The 27,025-nt window shown below is 52.5% G+C and overlaps 1 protein-coding gene across 4 annotated transcripts in view; it reads right to left on the reverse strand.

Moving 5' to 3' along the window:
• Positions 1-11,331: 11,331 nt before the first annotated feature.
• ERC1 (ELKS/RAB6-interacting/CAST family member 1) overlaps positions 11,332-27,025 on the reverse strand; it is a 390,173-nt gene continuing 374,479 nt past the window's right edge. For all 4 annotated transcript variants that reach the window (XM_060111744.1, XM_060111746.1, XM_060111742.1 and 1 more), the window contains exon 19: positions 11,332-14,877. In XM_060111744.1, coding sequence (XP_059967727.1) covers positions 14,740-14,877 — 138 coding nt within the window. In that variant the 3' untranslated portion in view covers positions 11,332-14,739. The remainder of the gene's footprint in view (positions 14,878-27,025) is intronic.

Consider the following 27,025-nt stretch of genomic DNA (forward strand, 5'->3'; position numbering starts at 1 on the left):
TCGTCTAGGATCCATCCTCTTCCCTGACCTGCCTCCCCAGCACCCAGGGTGTCCCCGTGCTTCACCCTCAAGAATGTGCATCTCCCTGGCACAGGGCAGGTGCTCTGGGTGCGCTCATCCGACAAGTGATTGTGAACTTGCCACGGTGGCCTCGTGCTGACAGTAACCGCGTATCTATAGGTTGGTCTTACCTTTGCCACCCGATGGCAGGTCCCTCAGCCGCCCAGTTCCTGCTTTCCTGGCCCCAAGCCCAGGACGCAGCTTTAAAGCAGCCACGAACCACGAGCCCCCCTCGCCCCCTTGCTGGACGCACACCTTCACCCCTGGGTTCAGGCCTGACCTCCCGTGCCCCTGACACAGCACCCGCTGCATGCGATGTAGACGCACAGCTCCGTCACTGGTAACACCCACTCCTGCACCCACACTGCAGGTGGCGCTCGGGCACCACCCATACAGAGCAAGCCCTATCAACCCCTGGAACCCGGCCCCGGTCCAGAATTGTGACAAGAGGAAAATTCCGGCATGCCCTGGTTGGGGGTCGGCAGACCACACCTCAGGGGCCAGATCCAGCCCACTGCCTGTTTTTGCATGATCTGCAAGCTAAGAACGGCATCTACATTTTAAAGTGGTTGGAAAAACTTTTTTTAAAGAATAATATTACATGACACGTGAAAATTAGATGAAATTTGAACTTCAGCGTCTACAAATAGAGTTTCATCAGAAGACACACTTTTTTTTTTTTTTTTTTTTTTTTTTTGCCGTACGCGGGCCTCTCACTGTTGTGGCCTCTCCCGTTGCGGAGCACAGGCTCCGGATGTGCAGGCTCAGCGGCCATGGCTCACGGGCCCAGCCACTCCGCAGCATATGGGATCCTCCCAGACCGGGGCACGAACCCGTATCCCCTGCATCGGCAGGCGGACTCTCAACCACTGCGCCACCAGGGAGGCCCAGAAGACACACTTTTATCCACAGCCAAGCAGAGACTGTACGGACGGCAAAGCCTACCATCAAGACTTCCTACAAAATGAAAGAATGGGGCCCTCGTTTAAAAAAGTGGTTAAGGGACTTCCCTGGTGGTACAGTGGTTAAGAATCCGCCTGCCAATGCAGGGGACACGGGTTTGAGCCCTGGTCTGGGATGATCCCACATGCCACAGAGCAGCTAAGCCCGTGTGCCACAACTACTGAGCCCATGCTCTGCCACAAGAGAAGCCATCGCAACGAGAAGCCCGTGCACCGCAACAAAGAGCAGCCCCCGCTCGCCACAACTAGAGAAAGCCCATGCACAGCAACGAAGACCCAATGCAGCCAAAAATAAATAAATAAAATAAATAAATTTATTTTAAAAAATGGTTAAGAATCCCACGATGGTCATAGTAGAGCAGAGGACGAGTGTGGTGGCCCCTCTAAACCCAGGGTCCTGAGTGACACCCATGAAGCTGGCCTGTCTGTCTCACTACAGAGGAACATTGCCAACATCTGCTCTGGGGGGTCAAACATCAACTGCTTTTTAAAATTTTATTATTATTATTATTATTTTTTGCAGTACACAGGCCTCTCCTGTTGTGGCCTCTCCCGTAGCGGAGCACAGGCCCCGGATGCGCAGGCTCAGCGGCCATGGCTCACAGGCCCAGCTGCTCCGCGGCATGTGGGATCTTCCCGGACCGGGGCACGAACCCGTGTCTCCTGCATCGGCAGGTGGACTCTCAAGCACTGCGCCACCAGGGAAGCCCTATTTTTTAATTAATGTTAATCTTCCAGCAAAACATTTAGAGGCGGTTATTAAAGTGTTTCTGGACACACTTTGAACAGAAATTATTCAGTACGAGGACACAACATGGGTTCACTAAAAATAAATCATCCCAGATTAGACTCATTCTCCTTTCTGGTGGGATATCTGCTGGGGGTGGGAGGTGCCATGCATGTGTGGGTGCCCCAGCCCTTCCGCTCAGGCAGTCACCCCACACTCACCCCAAAGTATCAGGGATAGTCTGTGACATTCCTTCTCTTCATGCAGGAAGTCAAAATTTTAAAGTGTAGTTTTGAGTTTTCTCATTTCTCAGATATCTTGATAGCTCCTTTGAAAGTCCGCTCCATAAGCTTTGTAGTTGGGTTGAAAAGTTCTGTTTGAAAGTTACTTCCAAGTTATTTGGGGTTTTTCTCAAGCCGTTTCAGAGGCTGTGCGTGAAGTTGAGTATGTCTTGGTGTTTTTGTCAGATACAGCAATTAAATTTGGTACAAACGTAGGTAGCAGCTATAGTTTCTGGCTCCACAGTGGGGAGTAGGTGAACCCCCATCTCATCCCCAAGGTTCACATCTACACTTTGCAGTTGCTGGCAATTTGAGAATCCCAGTGAGCGCTATAGTTTGGAAGCATCAACTGTCTCTGCCGTCTCCGCTGGACGCTGGATTTATTTATTAAACAAAATGTGAGATGCCGCCTCCATGGGTGGCATCAGTGGGGTGCCCGTGCCTGGTCGGAGTAAACAGCATTGACCTTTGCTGCTTCTGGTAGCACAGACCGATTCTTGCTGAAGTAGGAAGGGCTGGAGATGGATCCAGGTTCAGCCTGTGCCTGGCCTCCAGTCAACCAGCTCTCAGGCGGACCTTGGGGAAGACACGCCCTGAGCTGGGGCCACGGCGGGAAAGAGCTGTAGCTGCCGTGTGATCCAGGCGGGGCTGGGGCCCCAGTGCAGGGGGCTCGAGTGCGGTGCTGGAGGGGGCCCGGCCTGCAGGGTGGGGATCTGGGCCTGCCCCCGAGTGGCCATGGGACCACGACCGGCAGGCTCAGTGTTTCCAGACCTCCTTCTGTTTAAAATGAAGAGACCGGACAGGATTGTTTTTAAGATCCTTTGCAGCTCTCATCACCCACAAGTCTACAAGGAAGAATTTCCTAACATGAAAATCTGTTCAAAGATAGAACTGGTCGCCCCAAGAGTGCGAGGGGCTGTGTGTAGTCCAGGGGATCCTGTAATAAGAGGGGAGTTTGGGCAACCCCTTAATAGAAAGCAGCTTCTCTCTACTTCCGATATAAAGTGAATTCCTCACAGGGTTTCTGCTCTAAACCAAACAAATCTAATAAAAGGTAGTTTACTCAACCTTCTTATGCCCTGTTCCCTGTTTGGAAAGCAGAGGAAGCATGCAGGTGTCCTTTTAGGGCAGAGCAGAGGGAGGCAAAAGGATGACTGGACAGCCTGGGGCTACAGGGAGGGTGCGTCTGGGATGGGCCAGCAAGGAGCTGCCAGGACACTGTCAATGTTTCAGGGACACTGGCCCTGAACCGGGGTCGGGGCTGAGCAAGGGAGTGGGGAGGCCCCGGGGAGGCTGGTGCCGGGGAGCCAATGAGCAGTGACCGGGCAGTGGACAGGCCTTGGTGCCGGGCGGACTGGCTCAGGCTTCATCCTGGGCTAAGAGGAACCTTGAGAGATTCTAGGCAAGGGAGCAACAGTGACCAAAGCAGTGCCCAAGACTGCAGGGATCTGGTGTGGAGCAGCCTTTAAAATTAAAAAAATTTCTGTGTGTGTGACAAAAAACATGTAACAGGGCTTCCCTGGTGGCGCAGTGGTTGAGAGTCCGCCTGCCGATGCAGGGGACGCGGGTTTGTGCCCCGGTCCGGGAGGATCCCACATGCCGTGGAACGGCTGGGCCCGTGAGCCATGGCCGCTGAGCCTGCGCGTCCGGAGCCTGTGCTCCGCAACGGGAGAGGCCACAACAGTGAGAGGCCCGCGTACCGCAAAAAAACAAAAAACATATAACATATAACATTTATGATTTTAACTATTGGTAAGTACACAATGCAGTGACTGAATTCACGATGTTGAATAATCATCACCACAATCTACACTCAAAAGTTTCATGTCATCCCCAACAAAAACTCCATTCTACATTCTGTTTGTATTTATTTTTTAATTAATTTTTTATTGTGATAAAATTTACATAACATAAATGTTACCATTTTAACCATTTTTTAGTGCATAATTCAGTGGCATTAAGTACATTCACGTTGTTGTGTGACCATCACCACGGCTCACATCCAGAACTTTTTCATCTTCCCAAACTGAGACTGTCCCTGGTAAACACTAACTTCCCATCCCCCTCCTCCAGCCGCTGACAACCACGCTCCTACTTTCTGTTCCTGTGAATTTGCCTATTCTAGGGACCTCCATAAGAGGAATCACACAATATTTGTCCTTTTGGGTCTGGCTTAATCACTTAGCATAATGTCTTCAAGTTTCCTCCATGTTGTATCCTGTGTCAGGATTTCTTTTCTTTCTTTCTTTTTTTTAAGGCTGAATAACATTCCATCTTATGGATACTTTGTTTCATCTGTTCATCCATCCATGGACACTTGTATGGCTTCCACCTTTTGGCTTTTGTGAATATGCTGCCATGAACGTGGGTGTACAGGCATCTCTTTAAGACCCTCAGTTGTCTGGGGTTAGACCCAGAAGTAGAGCTGCCAGGTCACCTGGTAGTTAGTTTAGTTTAATTTCGGAGGGAATGGCCGTATCACTTGCCGGTACCTTTGAAAGAGCCCCACAAGCTATACCCAGAGAAGAGGCAGGAGAGCCTGGAAGGCAGGAGAGGTGGAGCCAGGCCGGGGGCCGGGCAGCCCGGGGGGTCTACCCAGCTGTCCGCAGCCGGGCTGCGTGAGCCCGTGTACGTGGCATCCCGCTCTGAGCTCTGTTTCCTTCCCATCCATTCGTGGAGTGCGTTTTTATTGAGCACCTAGGATGCTCCGGACGCTCTTGTATGCAGAGAGTACACTGATGAGAGAACAGATGTGAGCCGCATCTGTCTGAAACGCAGACGGGACCCCAGTCCGTCGCGTGGGCAGGGCTGGCTTGGCGTCCAGCTCATCGCAGGCACTTAATCAGCAGCCCCTTCCTGCCCTCCGCTTGCAGCCGGGCGACCGAGGGCACCGCATGTGCTCTACAAGTAACTCCCTTCTCAGTCTTGTTTCTTAAACTCACGGGGGGCCACCCGGCAGGACGACCACAAACCGCTTTGGTGGTGGGGGGAGCTGGTGGGCCGGGGGGCCGCCCCGGGGCCACGAGTCACCCCCGGCAACGGCAACTGATGCAAACCTGGACACAGACCTCACAGGGGCCCCCGGAAGAGCTGGTGAGACACAGACGTGAACCCCGGCGTCGGGCCAGGAGAGTGCCCAGCAAGCCGCCCGGCTGCCCACAGCTGGGGCTCTGAGTCCGGGAGGCTAAGGAGGGAGCGTGAGGGCGCACGGAGGGGAGAATCCCGGCACGCAGGCCTCCCCGCGCTCCTGCCCGGCCGCGTCCTCCCGCTCTGATGCCTTCTGGATCAGCTCAGGAGCCTCGCCCCAGACATGGTCCAAGTTGGCAACAGCTACACGTTGGGCTGTTTGGCTTTTAATAAAGTTTATGATTTAAATCTTGCACTCTTAACACCTTCTTTGCAAGCCTCCGAGGGGAACAAAAATGTGGAAGTTGTTTACTCATTTCCTTCATGTCAGGGAGACCCTCTGGGCCAAATTTGGCCTGTGGGTACGTGTGCGTGTGAACATGCAGTTCAGTTGTGTGGCTGTCCGTACACACACGCACACACACATCCACAAGCACACGCTCAGGGGGAGGGGAGGAACCTTTAGAGAGACTGGCTGCCACCGCAGTCCCTGCAACTTCCCCAAACATCAAACGAACCTTCAGCACGAAGACCCTCCTCTGAAGAAGCAACACCTGCCTTAGGCTCTGTGTCTCTGCCCCCTGTGGCCGGCGACGTAGGAAGGAGCCTCGTCAGACTGCTCAGAAGCTGCTGGAAAGAAAGGAAAATCTCAAGGCCCCAGAGGACCCGATCCCAGGGGAGCCGATGGTGAGGCCACAGCAAGACCCTCAGCCGGGTCCGGGGCTCCAGGCTCAGTCCCAGCCGCCCCCCTCCCAGCCTGGAGGCAGGATTGTGACCGGGTGGGGGGCAGACAGGGTCCCCCCAGGCTGGCCCTCAGGGGAGGCCTCCTCCTGACAGCCACCTGGCCAGTACACTTCCAGCCACACGGGCCGGAACCGGGCCCGCTGTGGGACAGTCCTGGAGTCAAGGCTCGTGGGAGGCTGCCGAGTGCACAGCAGTCCCAGTGTGAGCACAAGTATGCGCCACTGCATGCAGGGGCCCCAGAGAAGGAGCAGCCGCCCGCCTGCCCTCGGGGGCCTTCCAGCCACAGGCCTGGGCTGGGGAGCAGGGGCCAGCTGTCCCCCCACCCCCCGAGCTGGTCTTGGATGGGGACACTGCACCTCCCGCAGGTTCTGGTCCACGTCGGGGGCTGCGGGCTGGACCCCACGGCGTGACGTCCTGACTCAAGTACCCGGCATCAAGCTCCAGTCTCCCAGGTCCATTTTGCCACTGTGACTAACGGGCTGGGCGGACAAAGTCCGCGTTCAGGAGCCTGTCCCCGTGGGAGGAGAGCACGGCCGCGGCTGATGAGGCCGGCGTGTTGGCATCTGGGTTTTTCCCTCTACAGCGGAAGCAACGTGACTGTTGGCATCGATGCCCCTGGGGGAGGGCACTGCAGCCAGGATGGGGGGGCCTGGAACAGGGCAGGTGAAGAGGCCTGTGACCCCCCACAGGAGACTTCCCACTCCAGGTCCCGCGTCCCCCATCTGTGGGCGTGGACATCCTTATCTCTATTTTAAAAATGAGGAAACTGAAGGTGAGGGAAGCCAGGTGGACTCTCCAGGGCCACACACCCGACCTGCAGTACAGACCGGAGGGGGACCCCGTCTGTCTATTCCTGGCCCACTGGCCTTCCCGCTCATGGCCAAGGGCCCCACGGGCCAAGCCCTACTTTGCCCTGGTTGCCCTCCCGTCCAGCAGGGTGGGGACACTGCTCCCTGTACCTCTGCAGGCCCCGCAGAGGCCAAGCGTGGGGAGGGGCCAGGCAGCCTGGAGACTCGGTCCCTCGATGGCCCCCTGGACAGGAAGGCTGAGTGGCTACTTGAGTTTTCTTTTTCCCTAAAGCATCAGGTGGCTCATCCTGACGTCCACACTATGGTGACAACCCAAGGAGAGCCTGACCGAGCCCTCCAGCCGCCCTCCTCCTCGAGCTGGCCGGGCGTGGAGGCCCTGCCATCGTGATTGGGAGGCCGCCCGCTGCCCACCCAAGCTCCGGGCGGGGATGCCGCAGCTTCCCGCCAAAGCCCGACGGGAATCCTGAGAAATAAATTCATGGGTGGATGCTGTCCTCGCCCTCCCGGGACCACGGAGCATGCCCCTTCAGGCACAGGCAGCCTGGGGACGCCCAGGGTGGGCAACAGGTGCCAGGCGCTGTGTGGATGGCAGTGGGAAGGCAGGGCGTCCCTCCGGGCCCAGGTCCCCGGGGGCCCCCCTGCCCGGTTCCTGCTGGTGAGAGCGTGGCTCCCCTCTACCCTCTGAAACCCCGCTGGCCTCGATGCCCCAAACCCTCCGGCCAGGGGAGGTATCCCCACATCCTCAGGCCCTCCCTGGCTCTGAGCCCTGGACTGGCCACGAGCCACTCAGAGAACAGGGAGGGAGGCTGGGGACACCGACAGGGGTCAACCCCCAGGCCCCTCACTCCCTGCTGTGTAACCGGGACCCGGGCCCAGCCTCCTCCCAGCGCGTCCCACAGCCTCGGGCTGGCGGACCGCTCCCTCCCAGCCCAGACACCCAGCTGCCTTTCCCCGGTCAGCTCCCCGCAGTGGCTGCAGGGGGGACCTGGGCGCGTGTGCCACACGCCCTAGCAGGCCTTCCTCTCCAGGGCATCGCAGGCCTCCGGGCACTGACCTTGGGCCCCGCCGTGCCCTCCAGCCGAGTGAGGGACCTTGCCCTGGGGACACCAGACCACTCGCCCGTGTCCCTTCCTGCCTCCCCCTCATCCTTGAACCCCTCTGCTGGCAAAACTGTCTTCCAAGGTCAAACTTGAGGCCTGTGAAGAGCACGGCCTGCCCTCCTCTGCCCACCTCCCCTCCCCACCCCGCCCCCGTGGACCCCGCGCGCCCAGAGAGGTGGCCACTGACGGGGGTGGAGGGCATAGCTCTGGAGACAGAGCCCCGCCGTGGACGAGGGCACGGCCCTGGGAAAGCTGTGTGGCTGCCCTGGGCTCATCTGTGAAATGGGGCAAGAGGACCTACCACACGCGACGGCTACAAAGGTGCCACGAGACAAACACGTGATGTGCCGAGTCCTGAACTGGCGCCCAGGCCACGGTCCCGGGAGCCCGAAGCTGAGCCGCTGAGCGTCGGTGAGGGATCCGGGGGTCTTGGGGGAAGGTCCGTGGGGATCCCCGGCAAGCACAGCTGCAGGGTGTGAATGTTTAATAAGACACACACGGTAGACAGAGCAGTGTGAAGAGCTGGGTGCCCAACGCCCGGCTTGGACAATGACTCGCAGCCAGTCTCCCTGTGTCCACATCTTGCTCGTCACTGCCTCCGCGGCACACGGGCTGGATGATCTTAAAGCAAATCGCAGATGTGAAGAAAGCAATTCTATGCTTCACAGTCTTAAAGCAGCTTTCAAACAGGTGAAACATGATCATCCATTATCCCCGTTACAGCTTGTGACCTAGAGAAGGTTGGGAGATGAGGTCGAGGGCGGCCGAGGCTCCGGGCTGCGAGTCCAGGGTCCCCCCCGGACACCTGGGAAAGCGTGTGGATCTCAAGCCAGCGTCCTCAGAATGGTCCCTCACCCCAGGGTCTAACCAGCCCCTAACTGTCTTTGGGTCAGCCCGAGATGCTCCAAATAATCGCAATCTTCTCCGGATCCAGAGAAAAAAACAAGTTAATGGATGGAATTCTCCACTGAAACTTCTCCTCTCACGTATTTTCCTTAAACCTCGGGGTCTCTGCATCCCTTTGTCTGCAGCTGAGCTGGTGACCACGGGGTGCATCAACAAGCAGTGAGACAGGATGAATGGAAAACCCTGGGACAGCGACCACTGCCACCTGACGGCTGGCTGTGGACACATCTGCTCATGCTGGTGATTTCGTGCAGCAAAGTCCACGTCCTGCCAGCGAAACTGTTCCCGCTTTACAAGGGAAGGACGGGCAGCAGCGGGTCTTCAGCCCTGTGAGCAGCGCTGCGTCCCAGGCTGGAGGGGGTGAGGCCGGGCAGAGCCGGGCGTGGCAGGGCTACGGGGTGGCGGCAGTCGGCCCCCAGTGCCAACACCCGGGTAGGGGGTCAGCAGCACCTGCACGAGAGCAGGCCAGCCCCGCCGTGGGGGAGACACAGAAACAAGCGAAGCAGAAAACCAACTCTCACCAGAGTGCCCCGAATAATTCCTCCCTGAGCATCAGGCCCAAGACAAATGCCAAAGCTGGAGATTTTCTGAGCAGATGCTCTCGGCAGCCTGGTACTCCTGGTACCCGCCTTCTGTCGGCTGATGCAGCTCACACCTCTGAGTCTACACATGGGCGCACGCCCCAGGGGAGCTCCAGCACCCCCTGAACCAGGCCCTCTGAAGCCGCGCCCGCCCTGTGGGCACTTGTTCTAAGCTCTGGAACCGTTAGAGCTGAATCGGGGACAGAGGCTTGGGCCTTGGTGTGCGGACTGTAAAACACAATGAGGGGGTTGCCAAGCTGGAGTCCAGGGGGGCACCCAGAGGGGCACCCCCTTCTCCGCGTCAGGGCCAGGGTGCTGTCCACTCTTCCTCCCTCCCCTGACCCGGGCATCCCTGCATCCCTGGTACCCCGAGTGGGGATGACCTCGTGGGGACCACGGGCCTCTCCTGCTTTGCAAGCATCCAAGGACACATTCCACTTGGATGAGCAGACTGCATGAGGCTCAAAGAAAGACACAGCACGTGATTTTTAAATAACTTTATAATTTCCTGATGGATTTAGTTTGTGAATAAAAAAGAAAAAAACGAACAAAGTGTTTACAATAATTATCAAGGCAGATTCGACTCTAACTCAGTTTCTCTGTAACGTCATGATTGTGTCAGCCACGCGACGGGGCAGGTGCACAGCTGAAGGCAGCGGTGCGTTTGCTCACAGACCCCACCCCTCGGCCGCTACTGTTGCCAGAAGGAACTCAAGCTACAGGGGGTCAGTGCCCGGCGCCCTGGGGCCTCACCAAAGGGCAGCTCTCTCTCTGGAGCAGCGGGAGCCGTCTCAGGAGGCCCGAGTCCACCCCCTGCACACCCGCTGGGCTCGAAGGCCCCGGGCCGCCCCCAGGGGTCCACCATGCAGAGGTGGAGCACAATACTGCTGTGGGAGGGTGGGGGGCTGCCCCAGCCCGGGGTGGGGGCTCGCTGGCTTTGGCAGGGGCCACTTCCTTTCCTGGCCAGGCCACTGCTAGGGCCCAGACGGACGGCCTGGGCCTGGGAGACCTGGGGTCTAAAAAGCTTTCAGGGAAAGGATCCAGGGACTGAAGCCAAAGGAACTGGGCTCTGAGGAGGACTCACCCATTCAGATCATAGGCTCCAGGCTGGCCGGGGCTCAGCCCGTCTTGGATGGGCCACGGGAAGATATAGCACCAAGTGGGCAGGAAGAGGTCCAGCGCCAGGCCCAGGTGACCACACAGCATCCGGCACACGGGGCTGCGGACAGTGTGGGCTCACAGATCTGGAAACACCCCGCAGAGGTCCTGAAGGTGGATGGGCAAACCGGGGCCCAGGAGCCTGTTCCCCTAACTCAGCGGTTGCCTCCTTCCCTGGGTGGTCGCCTGCCTGGACCACGGCCACCGTGTTTCCCCAGAGGCCAGCTCAGCTGCCATCCCAGCCAACTCGGGGGGTGCGGAAGGAGCCTGGCTGCCCCATAGCTTGAATTCCTTTATTAACATGATGTTGGTGGGATTTTTTAAAACACAGCTCTAATTTTTCAGTCCTACAACTACTTTGTAATATCTTAATAATCTCAACAATGGACACAAGGTAACCGCCCCAATTCTCTGAACCACATAGACAACATCGACAAGCAGAGAAACAAAAGAGGAGGTGGGTGTGGGACAAAAACCCACTGCCCCCAAATCAATCCCTAAAACCATCTCTCCCCCAAGAGTCAGGAGGAGAAATACCTACAACAGGGTCACAGCACTCGCCAAACACATTGGAAAAACCCAGGAGACACTTGGTTACAGTTTTGACACTAAAAAGTTTGGAAAGTTTTTGCTTAAAAAGAGTAAGACAGCCATTTTGTTCAGAAGGATTCCCCTGGATGTTTTCTTCTTGCCCAAATGTTCCCTTAGTTCACGTGGGGGAAACACCAGATTCCTCTGAAGACACTTCTTTGACGGTGCGTCCCTGCCAAGAAGCCGGGGCCGGCAGTGCGGGTGCGCCCAGGTCTGCTCGGCCCAGCTGCCTGGCCGCCCCCCGCCGGCCCCCAGCCACACACCCCCCGGCTCCCCGCGCCCTCCCCTCCCCTCCCCTCTCCTCCCGCAGCCCTGGGCTCCCGCCGGTGGGGCATGAAGCTGCGGGGGCGGGACGCAGGGTCCGTGGGGACTCGGGGAAAAAACACTGGAGGGCCACATCTGCATGGCCACGCCCTCCTCCCCTGCTCTTGCCTCAAAGGCCCCGAGGCCACCCGTGGGCCTGTGCTTACACAGCAGCAAATCCCAACGCCGATCCTGACCATCAGCCATCGGCCAAAACTCGGAGGCGACTTCCTCTTCTCCTCTCCCTCTGAGGAGCGGGTGAGCCAGGGGCTCCTGCGGAAAACCCAGCAGACCTTTATGGACACAAAGGGCCGAGCCCCGTTGCCGCCATCCACACTGGAGGTGCCTCAGGTCCCGTCTGCTTCACTAGTATTTCTGAAGCCCAAGTGTCAGGAAGAGAGGAGCCTTCAGATGGTAAGGTACACGGTCAAGGTTAGAGCCGAGATGGATGTGGGGATTCCCATTCACATCTCTTCACATGTTAAAGCCCACTTAAAATCTTCTCCATCTCAAACGGTATCCAAGTCCTTGCAAATCTCAGTCCAGACACTGCATCAAGAGCTCAGTGAATGCCTGCGATGGAGGTACATGGGAAGAGGAGACGGTCGCATTGTCCTTCTTGTGTCCTGAGCCCCAGGGCAGATGACACCCACTCTTCCTCTTGCTTCCCCCTTCATGATGACTTTGATCTGGGTACAGAGCTTCAGGTGCTACGGGGAACGAGACTTGCCAATGGGATGGAGGAGTTTGGTGGACATCACAGGTAACCCGCAGTGAGTTTTCAAGGTTACAGATCTTCGGTAGCAGCTGCATGAACTTGTGAAACCATGAATATCAGAAGAGGTCACAGAATGACAGATCTCGTGTGATGGGAATTGTGCATTTAGCAAATGTTGGCTCAACGAATGACCTGAACTTAGTAAGACACTCTAAATGCTAAAAACTATGTTAACTTTGCCTGTGGTATAAAGGCAGGTCCTTGTTCACTATTAAACTTTAGCCAGAGCCGACTTTCATCCAGGACCAAACAGCCCCTAGAACCATTTGAGATGCTAGGATGACCATCCAAGATGCACCGAGCAGAGTCCCACTATGGTTCAGAGACAGACAGATGGCGTCTGCCCAGAAACTGTTCTTCTCAGAAGCACTTGCCCAGAGGAATCCCATAAGGCTCTGGAGGGGAAGCCACAGGAAGGAGAGCAGGCAGGAGGGCAGGTGGCAGGGATGGAATCTGACGGGTGACGTGGAATCAGCAGGACCCGGGAGACCAGCTAGAGAGAAGCCGGCCAGGCCCACCGCTGCTCTGCACGTGGCCTCTGTTCCTGTTCCCTGTTTGCTGTGGTCCTGGGGAGGGTGTCTTTCTACCGCAGCTCTTGCTCTGTGGTGGACAGCGTGAGACTCCGACTCCAGCCCTAAAATACTGGGGGCTTTCTACATGATTTATGGGCAGTGCCATAAACAAATGGGATTGAGGTAATTGACCACAAACGGCCACCACTTGCTGTCTAACCTCCGCTGCACCCCCTCTCCGGCCAGCCTGGCTATCAGGAAGCATCTCAGTAAGAAATTTATGAGCAGAGTCCATTTAAACCTTCGGTAAAGAGCACCCGACAGCTTCTCACAGGGAGAGCTTGTTTTACGGCAGGGAGTCAGGGCCGTTGGAGATGTGACCATATAAGTTAATGGTACAGTCACGGGCTGCTGGCGGGAAGATACAGGACTGACGGCTGTGAGGGCCTAACAGGCAGCATCGGAGAGCTTGGGGAGGAGAAAGGAGAAAACGCAAGACACACCCATCGAGCCCAGCAACTCTTACCAGGATGTGAGTGTCTGGTGGGTGTCTGGCCAGAGAGGTGGTCAAGGGGCTACAGAGCTGGATGAAGTGCCCTACTTCTCGGTGCCTGGTATTTAAGGCTGCCATTATCCACGCCTGGGGAAGATGTCAATACCTTCCACGGGATTTGCAACTTTGGGGTCAATTTTCTGCTTTGCAACATGGACCTGGCCGAGTTCGACAAGGTGCTCCTGGACGTGTAGAGAAAACACCATCCACCGTTGCAGCCCATTAAACAGTACACTCTCTCGGGGGACAAAACCCCGAATCCCGAGTCACCAGATGGGATCCTGCAGGCGAGTAAGAGACTCAGCCTTCTGCCCACCAAGACCCATAAATTCATTATAACGAGAAGTGCTGATTTTGGAAGATTTTTCTGGAAAAGATACCTTCTATTAAGATGGGGGAGGGGAAGGATATGCCTCTTACTGTTCTGACTTGACCAGGTGGGTCTCACAGAATCCTCGACTGCCCTCCCTCCCTTCAGAGGCTTTCTTCCAGGATGGGTGCCCGACAGCGACTTGCACACAGTAGGCACTTCATAACGGTTATCCGAATGAAAGAAAGGGGGAAAGGATGCGTGTGGGATGAGAAACACTCATCCGAAGCAGAAGCTCTGGATCAGGAGGAAAGCTGAAGGGGGGAGGCTGGGCCCCCTGAGCGTGGAGCGCGGGCGGTGGGGTGATGCAGAAGCACGCTGTGGGGCCTAGACTGCTGACGAGGGAGGTGTTTGGGAGAAGCCGGCCTGACCCTGAGGACCGGTCGCCTTCCACAGAAGCAGAGCTGCGGGGGTGACCACACTGCCCTCTTCTCTTGCAGTGACAGATGTGCTCTGACACACCAAGCCAAAGGTCCTCAACAAGAGGGACTCGGCCCAGAGGCCAGGAGAAGCGCAGGGGCCAGTGAGGCACAGAGGCCAGGATCTCCGAGCCCCGGCGCAGCCTGCCCGCCGTCCCGCACAGACGGCCCTCGTGGAGAGTAACCAGGACGGATGGGAAAGAGCAGAGTCAGTCGGCTCTCTGTCCCTGTTCTCTCTCCCCACCGTCTCTTTTTTTAATACTCTTCTTGAGATTGTTTCTTGTCTTTTTTACCCTTTTACGAGAAAGCACCTGTTGTGACGTTAGAACACACGGCACCCTGGTCTGCAGGGAAGGCGTCTCTCAGTGAGCTGAGCTCTGCAGAGTCCAGACTTAGTCCTCACGCCACGGACAGAAGGGAGGAGGGCTCTCCCCCGTGTCCCTCTGTCAGGGCACAGCCGCCCGCGTCCACGGTGTCACTGCTGATGGCTGGATGGCAGCTCTCCACGGAGGCTCGGCCACTCACCCACCCTGGACAGCAGGACAATTAGCGCAGAGACAACAGCGGAAGATAGGAAGACAGACGCAGAAACGGTGCTGGAGCCACACTCGCGGGACTAACCAAGACAGGGCAGAGTCTGGAGTGTGTGTTTGCTGCCAAGAGCCGTCTGAGCGCCCCCTCCTCGTACTTCTCCCTCCTCGGCTCCTGGGCTCATCGAGCGGGCTATGGTACTGGGCTGGCCGCTCCCCACGGAGACGGTCACGATGACTCCTCCAGGGCGCTGACCACCTGCTCCAGGATGTCGGGGCAGTGGTCTGCGATCTGCTGCAGGATGGCGTTGGCAAACTCCTGTAGCTCTGAGCTGTCCCGCTCTCCCTTCTCTAACTCGTGCTGAAGCTGCAAGGAGAGATGGATTCAGATAAAAGAAAACAACCCTATTGGCACTGAGTTAAGGACGATTGTTCACCAACAAAGAGATGACACGTGCAACAACGTGGATGAAACTGGAGGGCATTGTGCTCAGTGAAATAAGCCAGACAGAGAAAGATACATACTGCGTGGTGGTGTCACTTATATGTGGAATCTGGGGGAAAAAAAGTCAAATCAAATTCAGAGACACAGAGAGTAGAACAGTAGTTGCCAGGGGCTGGGGGTGTGAGAAATAGCAGCGGGTGGTGAAAGGGCACAAACTTTCAGTTATGAGATGAATGAGGTCTGAGGTCTAAGGTACAACATAATGACTAGACTCTGTAACACTGTGCTGCAGACTTGAACTCCGCTAAGAGAGCAGGACTTAAGTGTTCTCATACAGAAAAAAAGGAAATCGTGAGATGATGTATGTGTTAATAACTTGACCGAAAGGATGGAGAATCCCTTCGTGATGTCTGTGTACATCACACCATCAGGGTATATACCTTCAATATATTACAGTTTTGTCAATTTTAGCTCAATAAAGCTAAAAAAGAAAAGAGAAATGACAAAAAAGAGGCAGTTTCTATGTGAAGTCTTCCTGTGTCAAAACTAACAATCAGGAAAGTGTAAAAGTAAATATCAAATGTCTCTTCCTGAAAACGAAGGTTAGTGACTGGTCCGAGGCCCCGAGAAGGTGACCTGCAGAGCTGGGCTCCCACCCCAGGGCTCGCACTCCGGGAGTATCCTCCCACTGGGCGACACCATCACTCACAGGCCCAGGAGAGGGAGGGGTACACGCGTGATCAGGCAGGATCTTCATCTTGCACCCTGCTCCCTGCGTGAGCGGAGCTTCCCCCACCGGCCACGTGCCACTCCCTTGCTGACTGAGCCAAAGAGAGACACGCTAGTCCTCTGTTTGTTTACAAGTATATTTCCTATTGTTTTAAACACTCTCTGACATTCCTTGAGGCACCGAAACAGCATGTACTGAGGGCCTACTATGTGCTAGGTGCTGAAAGACGAACGGATCTGCACGTACACAGATGATTATGACCCAGCAGGGAAGGGGCCATGACCGAGGCCTGAACACGCTTCGGGGGAGTCAGGAGGATGTCCGCTTCACCCTGGAGGGGTCCGAGATGTTCCCGAACAGGAGCGTGTCCAGGAGATCAGAGACAGAAGAGGCGGTCAAGCAATAAAGCAAGTGCAGACGCACAGAGCCACCTTGGGGCTTGGTGCAGACCTAGGGAGAGTGAGCTTCCCCTGCAGCTGCAGCATCAGGTAGGGGGCTGGGTGCAGAACGACAGAGGTGAAGCTGAAGGGACACACTGGGGCCAGACAGCACACACAGAGCTACAGGGCTCAGATTTCATCTGGTTAGAACAACAAGGACGACAACAGCAGCAGCAAGTCCGAGACCTTTAAAACAGCTGAGCGACGCGATCAGCTTCGCTTTCTCAGAAGACACGAGGAAGATAAAGCACGTCAGCCTGAGTGGAAGGAGGGACATGTCGAGGGAGGTTACTGTCACAAGCCCGGGTAGAGTGAAGCAGGACTAGACCTAAGGTGGGCCCAGGAACATGGGGGGACCAGGTGGGTGGGAGATTTTCCGAAGGCAGGACTGGCAGGAGGCAGGGTTACGTGAGAGAGAACAGAGAGGCAGACAAATAAGACTGAAACTACAGGAGGCAGAGCAGGTTTTAGGAGAGGAAGTAAATTAAAACTTGAGTTTAGGGGCTTCCCTGGTGGCGCTGGTTCGAGCCCTGGTCCGGGAAGATCCCACATGCTGCGGAGCAACTAAGCCCGCGAGCCACAACTACTGAGCCCGTGAGCCACAATTACTGAAGCCCACGCACCTAGAGCCCGCGCTCTGCAACGAAAGAAGCCACCGCAGTGAGAAGCTCGTGCACCGCAACAAAGAATAGCCCCGGCTCGCCACAACTAGAGAAAGCCCACACGCAGCAACAAAGACCCAACACAGCCAAAACTAAAAAAAATATATATATATAAAAATTGAGTTTAAAGTGTAGTTAAAAACGTAGGCTCTGGAGTTAGGCTGCCTGGGACTCAATGCCAGCTCTGCCGATTATTAGTCTGTATGACCTGGACCCCTTGGAGCCTCAGTTTCCTCATCTGTAAAAAGAGGCAATAATATTTATAGGGTTGTTTTAATGACTTAATGAGATAGTCATATAAAGTACAGTACAATGCCAGACACACAGAAAATGCTTGGGAAATGTTAGATGTTGTTGTCATTATTGTTACTGTTGTTTTTATTAAACAGATAAGATTACCCAGAAAAGAGCATGTAGATTAAAATGCAAAAAGAATCCAAGTTTCAATTACACTGTTGACAGAATCTAGATGCTCTGAGCCAAGAATGACTACGCTGCTTTTTCAAACATCAATATAGCAAAGAGCTGGGAACAGATTTGGCAGTCTTCTTTCTGTTAAACGTTGCTAAAAGACCAGGACGTGCAAGGGCCAGATTCAGACCACACGAAGTCTTGGTGAACCTCAAGCTCTGGCTGCATCGTATGAATAAGAGTCTCTGAAACAGGGAAACCAGGGAGGCAAGGGGCCTTGTGAACACGGCTGCACAGGCCATAACCCAGAAATACTGCTCGGTGAAAATGCTGCAGCTCTCAGGCCTCTTCAACCAGCTGAAGTAAGTGAGGAGGTTCTGAGGTTGTACTGCTTCAGTTTCTTACCTTAATCCTTCCCAGGAATTCTCTGGACAACTTTGGTTTACATTCTGAGCCAGGAATCTTCACAAGTCATGTAGCTATTGCCCGTAAAATATTTTTTATTCTAATTTGGGTTCTGTTAAGTTGATAATCATGAAGTTACTAATGAATATATTTTAGTTTAACAACATTTTTTCAAGGGTTTTATTTTTCTGATTTAAGAAGTATTATACATGCATTGTAGAAAATTTAGAAAAAAAAGGCACCCCCCAAAATCACCTATAATATTAGCATCAGGAGATAACCACTTCTATATACAGTCATATATTCCTTGAGACTTTGTTTTATTATACATACATGTAATTTTAGAAACAAAATGGCAATGATATTATATAGATTATATATACGCTGATCTTGTTTTCACCTAAAAATATGCTCTAAATACATTTCCAAACCAAATCCCAAAGGCTCTTTCTGAACCTTGGTAACTGATTCTAAAATTTATCCTGAAGTTTAAATATATAAAAAGAGCCAAGAAAACATTATAAAGGAAGAAAAATGATGTAGGACTTGCCCTACCAGATTATAAAACAGTATAAAAGCACACTAATTAGAAGAGTATTATATTGATAAAATTAGATCAATGGGATTTGGAATATGATCAAGATGCATTTGAAATCAGTGAATTGTATTAGGAAAACTTGGCCCAGTTGTGGTTAGATTCCTACTCATGTCATACGTAAACATAATTTAAAACTGGCTAAAGATCTAAATTTAAAAATTATACTGGGGCTTCACTGGTGGCGCAGTGGTTAAGAATCCGCCTGCCAATGCAGGGGACATGGGTTCGAGCCCTGGTCCAGCAAGATCCCACATGCCGCGGACCAGCTAAGCCTGTGTGCCACAGCTACTGAGCCTGTGCTATAGAGCCCCCAAGCCACAACTACTGAGCCCGTGTGCCACAACTACTGAGCCCACACGCCTAGAGCCCGTGCTCCGCAACAAGAGAAGCCACCGAAACGAGAAGCCCGTGCACCGCAATGAAGAGTAGCCCCCGCTCACCGCAACCAGAGAAAAGCCTGCACGCAGCAATGAAGACCCAGCGCAGCCAAAAATAAGTAAATAAATAAATAAAATAAATTTATATAAAAAATAGAAATGTAAAAACATTCTTTCAAAAAGTATTGATTGATTTGCCCATGAAAAGGAAGGCAGTTCTGATACATGCTACAATATGAACCATGAACACATTATCTGGACTGAAAGAAGCCAGTCACAGAAGACCACACTGTATGATTCCATTTTTATGAAATGTCCAGACAAGGCAAATCCAGAGTTAGAAAGCGGATCAGTGGTTGCCCAGGGCTAGGGTGGGACGGGGTGATCAGAGGGAATGATGAAAATGTTAGAAAGCTGATTGTGGTAATGGTCGCACAAGTCTGAGAACATACTAAACCTATTACATTGTACATTGTAAACGGGTGGATTGTATGATGTGTGAATTATATCTCAAAAAAACTGTAAAAGCATACTGCCTGAGTCCTGCATGCAAAGTGCTGTAAAGGCCACAGAGAGGAATGAATGAGCGCTACGGCCCTCAGCTTGGGTAGAAAGGGGAGTTGGCAGTAGATGTTAGAGGACAGGAAAAAGGGTCACTCCAAACAGACAAACAGTACGAGCTGACCAGGCGCGGAGGAGGAGGAGATGCGCTTGGCTGGTCCCCGAGGTTTGGGTCTCTGCAGAAGCAGCGCCAGGTGTCCCCAGGCCGGCCAGGCGCAGGCACTGCCCCCAGGACCCCCCAGGCCACTCCACGCTCTCAGTGAAGCGAGCACCTCTTTACCAGAACAGCAGAGACAAACTGGCGTAAGTTAAGAGAGCGACAGCAGGTACGGCTAGGACGCGGGGTTAGAGGAAATACACAGGAGCCCCGGAGGGGCGGAGACCGAGAGCGGGAATGTGATTATGACCCACAGACATCAGGGGCGAAGCAGAGGTGGGAAGGGTGACAGCCCTGGAGGGGGACGCAGAGCCAGAAGTGATGGAAGAAGACCAGGGGACAAAGCAGAGGTCGACGTAAGGCTATGCTTTTTCCAAAATCTAATGAATGGTCTGCCTGGGAAAAGGTGTTTAAACACAGACAGGGTCAGAAGAATCAAAAGTTGAGAGAAGGCAGTGTTACTTCATTGGCGGGAGCCGCTCTCCATCCCGCAGGCCTTCCTCTGTCTCCAGGGGTTACGGCTGGTTTGCACTTTATCTGGAAGCAGCATTAAACGTGGGCATGGCTGAGCAGGGAGAGACTTCACTGGCACTTGATCCATTATAGGCTAACATTTCCTGTCTTGAAAAGAACTCTCAAAGATCAACCTTTCTTGTGAAACTGGAATTACTTTTTAAATGAGGATTTTTGTTTTGACTTTGAAATGCAAAGCTTTAGTCATCCTGAAGTCCAAGGAGCACCGAATGTGTCGGGAACATGTGGTTAAAACTTCAGACCACTTAGGAAAGAGAGGCAACGTGAAGAAACCAAACGAGCAGCTTTAGACAGCTGTATTATACAGCACAGGTGGGAAAACAAATCTTGAGATGGATTAGTACCTCGTGATTTTAAAATGTTTCATTAGCATGCGCAGCGCGTGTAAAAAAGGAAGTTTCTGCATGGTTTCAGATGTGGCAGGTCCCATGGATGAAGTGGGAAAGGTATATTCCAGCTTCTGAAACTTAATTTATCAGATCTCACTCAAGATATTCCTGTCCCCGCCCCTGCCCCACCCTCAGGTCTGCCTATCCATCCCTCACCACCTCCCCAAAGAAAGGGCTCCTTGGACTTCACACCAGGGAAGAATTTCCCAAAACGCACACACGTGTGCTATTTGGGATTTAATGGAAATGCTGATCACATCTCAGCCACAGTGAATCATATCCTTCGCTGTCCCTCTTCCCTTCCTTGTTAAAGCTACAAATCCAAATTTGGTGGATATAAATATGACTGAGTAATCCAACGAGATCTTCCATATCCTAGTCTCTGCTTTCTAATACTGGCAGGCCAGTTCCACCACTGCAAGTACTACAGTGAAAAATACTGTCTTCTTGCTTACTTTCTTTTTTTTTTTTTTTTGTGGTACGCGGGCCTCTCACTGTTTTGGCCTCTCCCGTTGTGGAGCACAGGCTCCGGATGCCCAGGGTCAGCGGCCATGGCTCACGGGCCCAGCCGCTCCGCAGCATGTTGGGATCTTCCCGGACCGGGGCACAAACCCATGTCCCCTGCATTGGCAGGCGGACTCTCAACCACTGCGTCACCAGGGAAGCCCTTGTTTACTTTCTTAAAAACATTATAATTATACGTAGCATGTAGGTTTACACAATCTCCCTGCTAGATACAGAGATGCAATTTTCCCTGTATGTATTGAAAGCTTTGCATCTAAAGACGAACAACAACAACCCTAAAAACATCTCCAAGTAAATTAATTTCCACTAAACTGCAAAACAAACTTGTTCCCACGAATCCCGCAAGCTCCTTCTGTAATGTAAGCATTAAGTCCTGTATACCTCAGCATCTCCGTTTCCTCCATATATAGAATATCTAACACAAAACCTTCCTCAAGTGTCTTGGGCCTCTTTCTACTTAACCTTAAGTGAACTAAGATGCTCTGGAGGAAGGGACTCTTGTAGTAAGAGATGTACAAGTATGTGCCTCCAATAGAGAAAACAGAATACAGGCTCTGCTAAAAGAAACAGGGGCTTGGAAATGTGGGTCAGGATGACCGGAGGGCAGCGTCCTGCACGTGGGCCTGCTGCTGTCGGTGGCAAAGGGCACGGCTCAGGACAGCTCACGGTGCCAGCAGCCACAAGCCTGAGGACCGTTACTACGGCAACGCAGGCCTGACACAGCCTACCTCAAAACGACCCCACAACACTGCTGTTCTTCCTCCTTCTCCAGGCTACCTTGACCACCTCCCACGTCTCTGTTCCGTCAACTAATTCTGTTTCCAACCTCTGCCCTCCCCGATCTTCGACCACAGCCTCAGGGGGCACTCTCATCCAAACTTTCTGAGTCTGCATATCACAGGCGAGACCAATTTTCCTTTCTTTCACCATCAAACATCTAAAAGAACAGTCTACATTTGCTACCTCTGTTTCTCATTTCCCTCCTTAACGTCTCAGAATTTAGTTTTTGCCATTTCACCAAAACCGCTCTCTCCAAAGTTTGCTAAACTAAGACTTCTATGCTGAAAACCACAGGACGTTATTTGGAGAAGTAACACAGCTCTTAAATGGAGGAATACGACATGATGACAGATTGGAAGGCTCAAATTTGTAAAAGTGTTGGTTCTGCCCAAACTACCTATAGATTCAGCGTAATTCAAATCACAACCACGGCAGGTGTGTGTGTGTGTGTGTGTGTGTGTGTGTGTGTGTGTGTGTGTGTGTGTGTGTGTGTGTGTGTGTGTGTGTGTGTGTAACTGACACGCTGACTCAGAGTGGCCCAGAACAGCCCGAGCAGCCTTGGGGAACGATCATGGAGAAATCTTGCTACAACACAAAGCTCCCGTTATTAACACAGCTTGCGACTGGCACAAGAACAGACACAGAGACCAAAGGAACAGAACAGAGAATCCAGAGGATTAGCCCAATCCTGGGAGTAACCCGAATGTCCATCAACAACGGAATGATCAACTGTGGATATTCACGCAGTGCAGTGTCAGCAGTGAGAATGGATGAACCACACCCACGCACAACGTGCTGCTGAACGGAAGCCAGACAGCAGAGTTCACACTGGGTGATCCTGGGCATATAAAGCTTAGAAACAGGCAGAGCCAGTCTGTGGCGCTGAAGGCAGGCTGCGCCGGGAGGTGCACTTGTGACTGGAAAGCAGCTCTGCCTCTTTCGCCCGGTGCTCGGTCCACAAGCGTGTAAACGCACAGACTTGTACACATATGACTCCTGTAGTATTCTGTGTAGGTGTCATACCTCAAACCCTAAGACTCCAAACCAAACCGAACCTCAAGGATCCCCTAACAGCACCACCTGTCGGTCGCTGGTCTTCGTCCAACACAAGCCCCCCTGGACACTTGGCCCTGGGGACACCTGCTCTGAACTCTCCCTCCCGGGCTTCCTGGCTCTCCTCTACCTGTCCATTAGTCCATCTGTGCGTTTCTTCCCTGTCCCACGGCTGCTCCTCCCCTTTCTGCTTCCTGCCCGACACGCAGGGGTTCCCTGAGGCCTAAGGAGACTGTCCTCTGTTGCCCTTGGGTCACCCTGTCCATCCTCGCTCCATGCAGTTCAATAATCATAGTGACTAACCTGCTGGACATGGATCCCGGCCGGGTCTGCTCTACGTGCTTTAGTGAACCAGCACATTTCATCTACTTTCTTTGCCAACTTAATTATTTCTTTTCAGGTGGGTTTTGTAAGACGTTTTTATTTAGCAGAGAACTGCACACATATACAAAACAGAACAGTATAATAACCCTCATATGACCTAAATTTAACCATTTTCAAGGTATGTATAATTGTAGCTCCCTTCTTTCTCCCGAGCTTCAGACTAACATTCAAATGCCTGATAAACACTTTTTTGTGAATGTTTCACTTATACATCAAATCATAGTGTTCATACTGTTTAATAAACTGTTCTTTTCACTTAATAATGACTAAAAATAGTTTGTCATGTGATTAAGTATTCTTCTAAAACCCAATTTTTTTTTTTTTTTTTTTTTTTTGCGGTATGCGGGCCTCTCACTGTTGTGGCCTCCCCCGTTGCGGAGCACAGGCTCCGGACGCGCAGGCTCCGGACGCGCAGGCTCAGCGGCCATGGCTCACGGGCCCAGCCGCTCCGCGGCATATGGGATCCTCCCAGACCGGGGCACGAACCCGTATCCCCTGCATCGGCAGGCGGACTCTCAACCACTTGCGCCACCAGGGAGGCCCTAAAACCCAATTTTTAAATGGGCTGCATTGTAATCCTTTTAATGGATGTATTATAATTTAACTAATTCCATTATTAGAAATGTAGTTTGTTTTCAGTTTTTCACTACTATAAATATTAATGTGTTGAAATTTTCTGTACATAAATCTTTGCATATCTGTGACTGTTTTCTTAGAATTCCTGGGTCAAAGGGTATACACCTTTTTAAAGTTTCTGACATGTTACAAAACTGTTCAGAACAGTTGTACTAATTTTCAGTCAACAAATAAGGATGACCATTTCCCAGCCTCCTGGTCCACTGCGGTCACACACACCCCTCAACCTTGCCAATATGACAGGGCTGCTTTCGTTTGCAGTTCTTTATAGTTCTTTTCATTTGTGATGAAGCCAAAAATAGAGGCGAAACATTTAAAAATATATTTATTGGCCATTTCGTCTTCTGTGAAATTCTTGTTAGTGCCTTTTCCAGGCCACGTTTCTTTCAGTTTAGTTTCTTCCTTGCTGATCTCCTGGTCACAACCCTAACACAGGCTCTCATATCTTAGCATCTTTTGCTTATTGCAATAGCTTCACAATCATTTCAACCTTGGTTTGTAGGAGTAATCTTTCTAAAACAGGTTGGATTAGGTTCACTCCTCTTCCAAGATCTTAAGTGATTTCCTACCTACAACAGAGTCCAATCTCTTGGGCATGGCAGCCACCCTCCGGCCCCATCCTACTTTTCCAATTTCATCTCCTGGTATGTCCGTGCCACCCTCTGCCTTTGCTTTCACTCTGATGAGGTTCCCTCACCCTGGGGTGTGGACAATCTTACCTCCTACACCTCCCTCTTCCCCATCTAACTTATTCTTCCTGGTGGAGATCATTCGCCCCTTTTGTCTGTGGAGACATCCCTTTTCAGAGGTGAACACTGCTCAAGTATTCATTTTGTCTCGTTTCAAGAGTTCGCTACATGTTCAATTCCCCAACTCTTCAGCAAGCTCCTCAATGAATTCTTTTTTACATACCATGTCTGCCTAGCAAAACAACCTGCACATAGCAGACAATCGAAAAACAACTGGAGAATGAACTAAAGGAAAAGATGCTAATCCTGGGGGAAAACACCCATAACTTTCCCAAGAGCTTTTTAAGACAAATCTGAAGCATCTCCAAATCAAGACTGTCTGATGGTGCAGGCCTTGTAGCAGGACACATCAACTGTCCATGGTAACACCCATGTTGCTAAAATTCCCAAAAGACAGAATATGGCGCAAGCACAGGATACCAAGGTGGCCTCTGGCAGGAACTTTCTGGCTTTGTCTGCTGAATGTTATGATAATGTATTCTGTTCTTAGTAGCTATTCCAGCCCTCAGAGTAGTAATATGATTTCTAGAGGGACTCCAGCCAAGAATCACAAACGCAACAGCAACCCAATCTGGATGCTCAAAGCAACACACGTGGGAGGGTGTGTAGCAGAAAGGCAGGGGGGGCGTGTCAGCCTCCACCGCTGCCCAGTGAAGACGGCATTTCAGAGAGGATACCTCACAGCCTCACACTCCACAAAGACACGTCATGAAAGGCTGACCGTGAGAGAGACCACCCCAGCTCCCTTCCTGCTTTCCACGTCAGGACAGCTGTCAGAGAGCAGAGCTGACAGTGGAAGGATGATCCGGACACAGCCGGGCGGGACGGAGGGGCAGAGGTACAGCGGAGGACGGGCTGGCAGGCCTGAAACTGCCCAGAACATCCACCGCCAGCACAAGTCAGGGTTTCAGGGCAGGGGCGGCCTCTCTCCACAGCCGAGTCAAGGCCAAGGGAGAGCGAACAGAAACCCGTGAAAAAGGGAAGGCTTAAAAGAGAGAAAAAGCCTTATTTCAAGGCAAATAGTTCTCTATTCACAGACACACGATGAGGTGAAAGAGGAGGATGGAGGGATGGTTACAAGAAGCCTGACTGAACAGATTCAGTCGTGCTTGGTAGTGACTCAGATTAATTTGTTTCTGCAGCTCGTTTGGTGGTGGGTGGGAAATTACACTCAGTTTCGTTTAATCTGAATCTGAACTTGAAGTTTTTGACAGCTAGGTCCCAGGATGCAGAGGCCATGAGGTCTGAGCTGTAAACGGACATGATGACTGGAGCCTTCCAGAAGTGACGGTCAAGCCGAAGTGGTCCTCTATCCTGGCCAGATCTGGGTTACAGTCCCCAGCCCCAATTAGCAGGCTGCTTAACTACATTTACCCAGGAGATATGAAGACATGAAATACCCCGAGTTTGGATTTTCGAACAACTAGAATAAATTGCAATGTATTTTGTCATAATTATCTGCTGAATAAAACATAAAACTTATATGGTCAGAGGGACCTGAGAGCATGGCGGATATTTCATGCCCAGGTAGTAAATATTTCATTTACTTTTCTACAGGAATTGGGTCACTTTTTTTGCTCTGTAGAATCCCTCTAGCATTTAGTTAACAGGGAAAATGAAAGTTGCCCTTGAAGAATCTGTCCTACGATACTCCCCACAGATTACGATAAACTCCAAGGCCCTCCCTTCCTTGTATTTCAAGTCCAAGCTTGCAGCTTGAATCTCCCAGTTTCCTTCCCAAGGTCTCCCCCAACCCCAGCTGCCTACCGTTAAGAGCCTGAAGCAGCTGCCACCCTGCCCCGGACTCCGCAAGATGACCGGATGCGGTGGTGACTGTGAAGTTGCTGCTGGGCCTTCCCCTCCCCCTTCCCTGCCTTGCAATGAACCCCTCTGCCCGGCAGTGTCTGGATTTGTCTTCCTAAAGAAGGAAAGACTGTTGTTGCTTAGGCCAAAAGTAAACAACGTGTCATTGCTCCTCCATGATGAATCTGGAACAAAACAATGCAATAAAAACAAGAGTCCATTCCACCAAGGGGATCCACAGTCAGTTTCACTGATGACAACAGGCCTCTGCACAGCGATTTCCTCAAGATTCAATTTGGTGAAATAAAGGAACTTCCTCCTCTCCTTCCCTCACCTCACGACAGGTAGCAAGGTAGGAGGAAAGCCCTGGCACTAAGGCCTCCTGAAGCATGAAAATCATAAATGACTTCCCAGTAAAGCCAAGAGCACGTTAAGCCTGGCACGTAGTGGGTGCTCCCTAAACGGTTACTGAATGAATGCTTGCCATGTGCCTTAGGGGAGCTAGATTTTTCAATGGTTAAAAACTAAACAAAGAGGGGCTTCCCTGGTGGCGCAGTGGTTGAGAGTCCACCTGCCGATGCAGGGGACATGGGTTCGTGCCCTGGTCCGGGAAGATCCCACGTGCCGCGGAGCGCCTGGGCCCGTGAGCCACGGCCGCTGAGCCTGCGCGCCCGGAGCCTGTGCTCCGCAACGGGAGATGCCACAACAGTGAGAGGCCTGCGTACCGCAAAACAAACAAACAAACAACAGACAAAAAAAACCTAAACAAAAATAAAAACAAACCAAGAGCTTCTCTGCTTCCTGGCTATGGCACCGAAAATCCTGCAGTGTGGTACTGGCAACCCCCTAGCCCCGAAGGCAGAGAGGGTTTTTTGT

The sequence above is a fragment of the Mesoplodon densirostris genome, chromosome 11 (assembly GCF_025265405.1).
Source record: "Mesoplodon densirostris isolate mMesDen1 chromosome 11, mMesDen1 primary haplotype, whole genome shotgun sequence".
Lineage (NCBI taxonomy): Eukaryota > Metazoa > Chordata > Mammalia > Artiodactyla > Ziphiidae > Mesoplodon > Mesoplodon densirostris.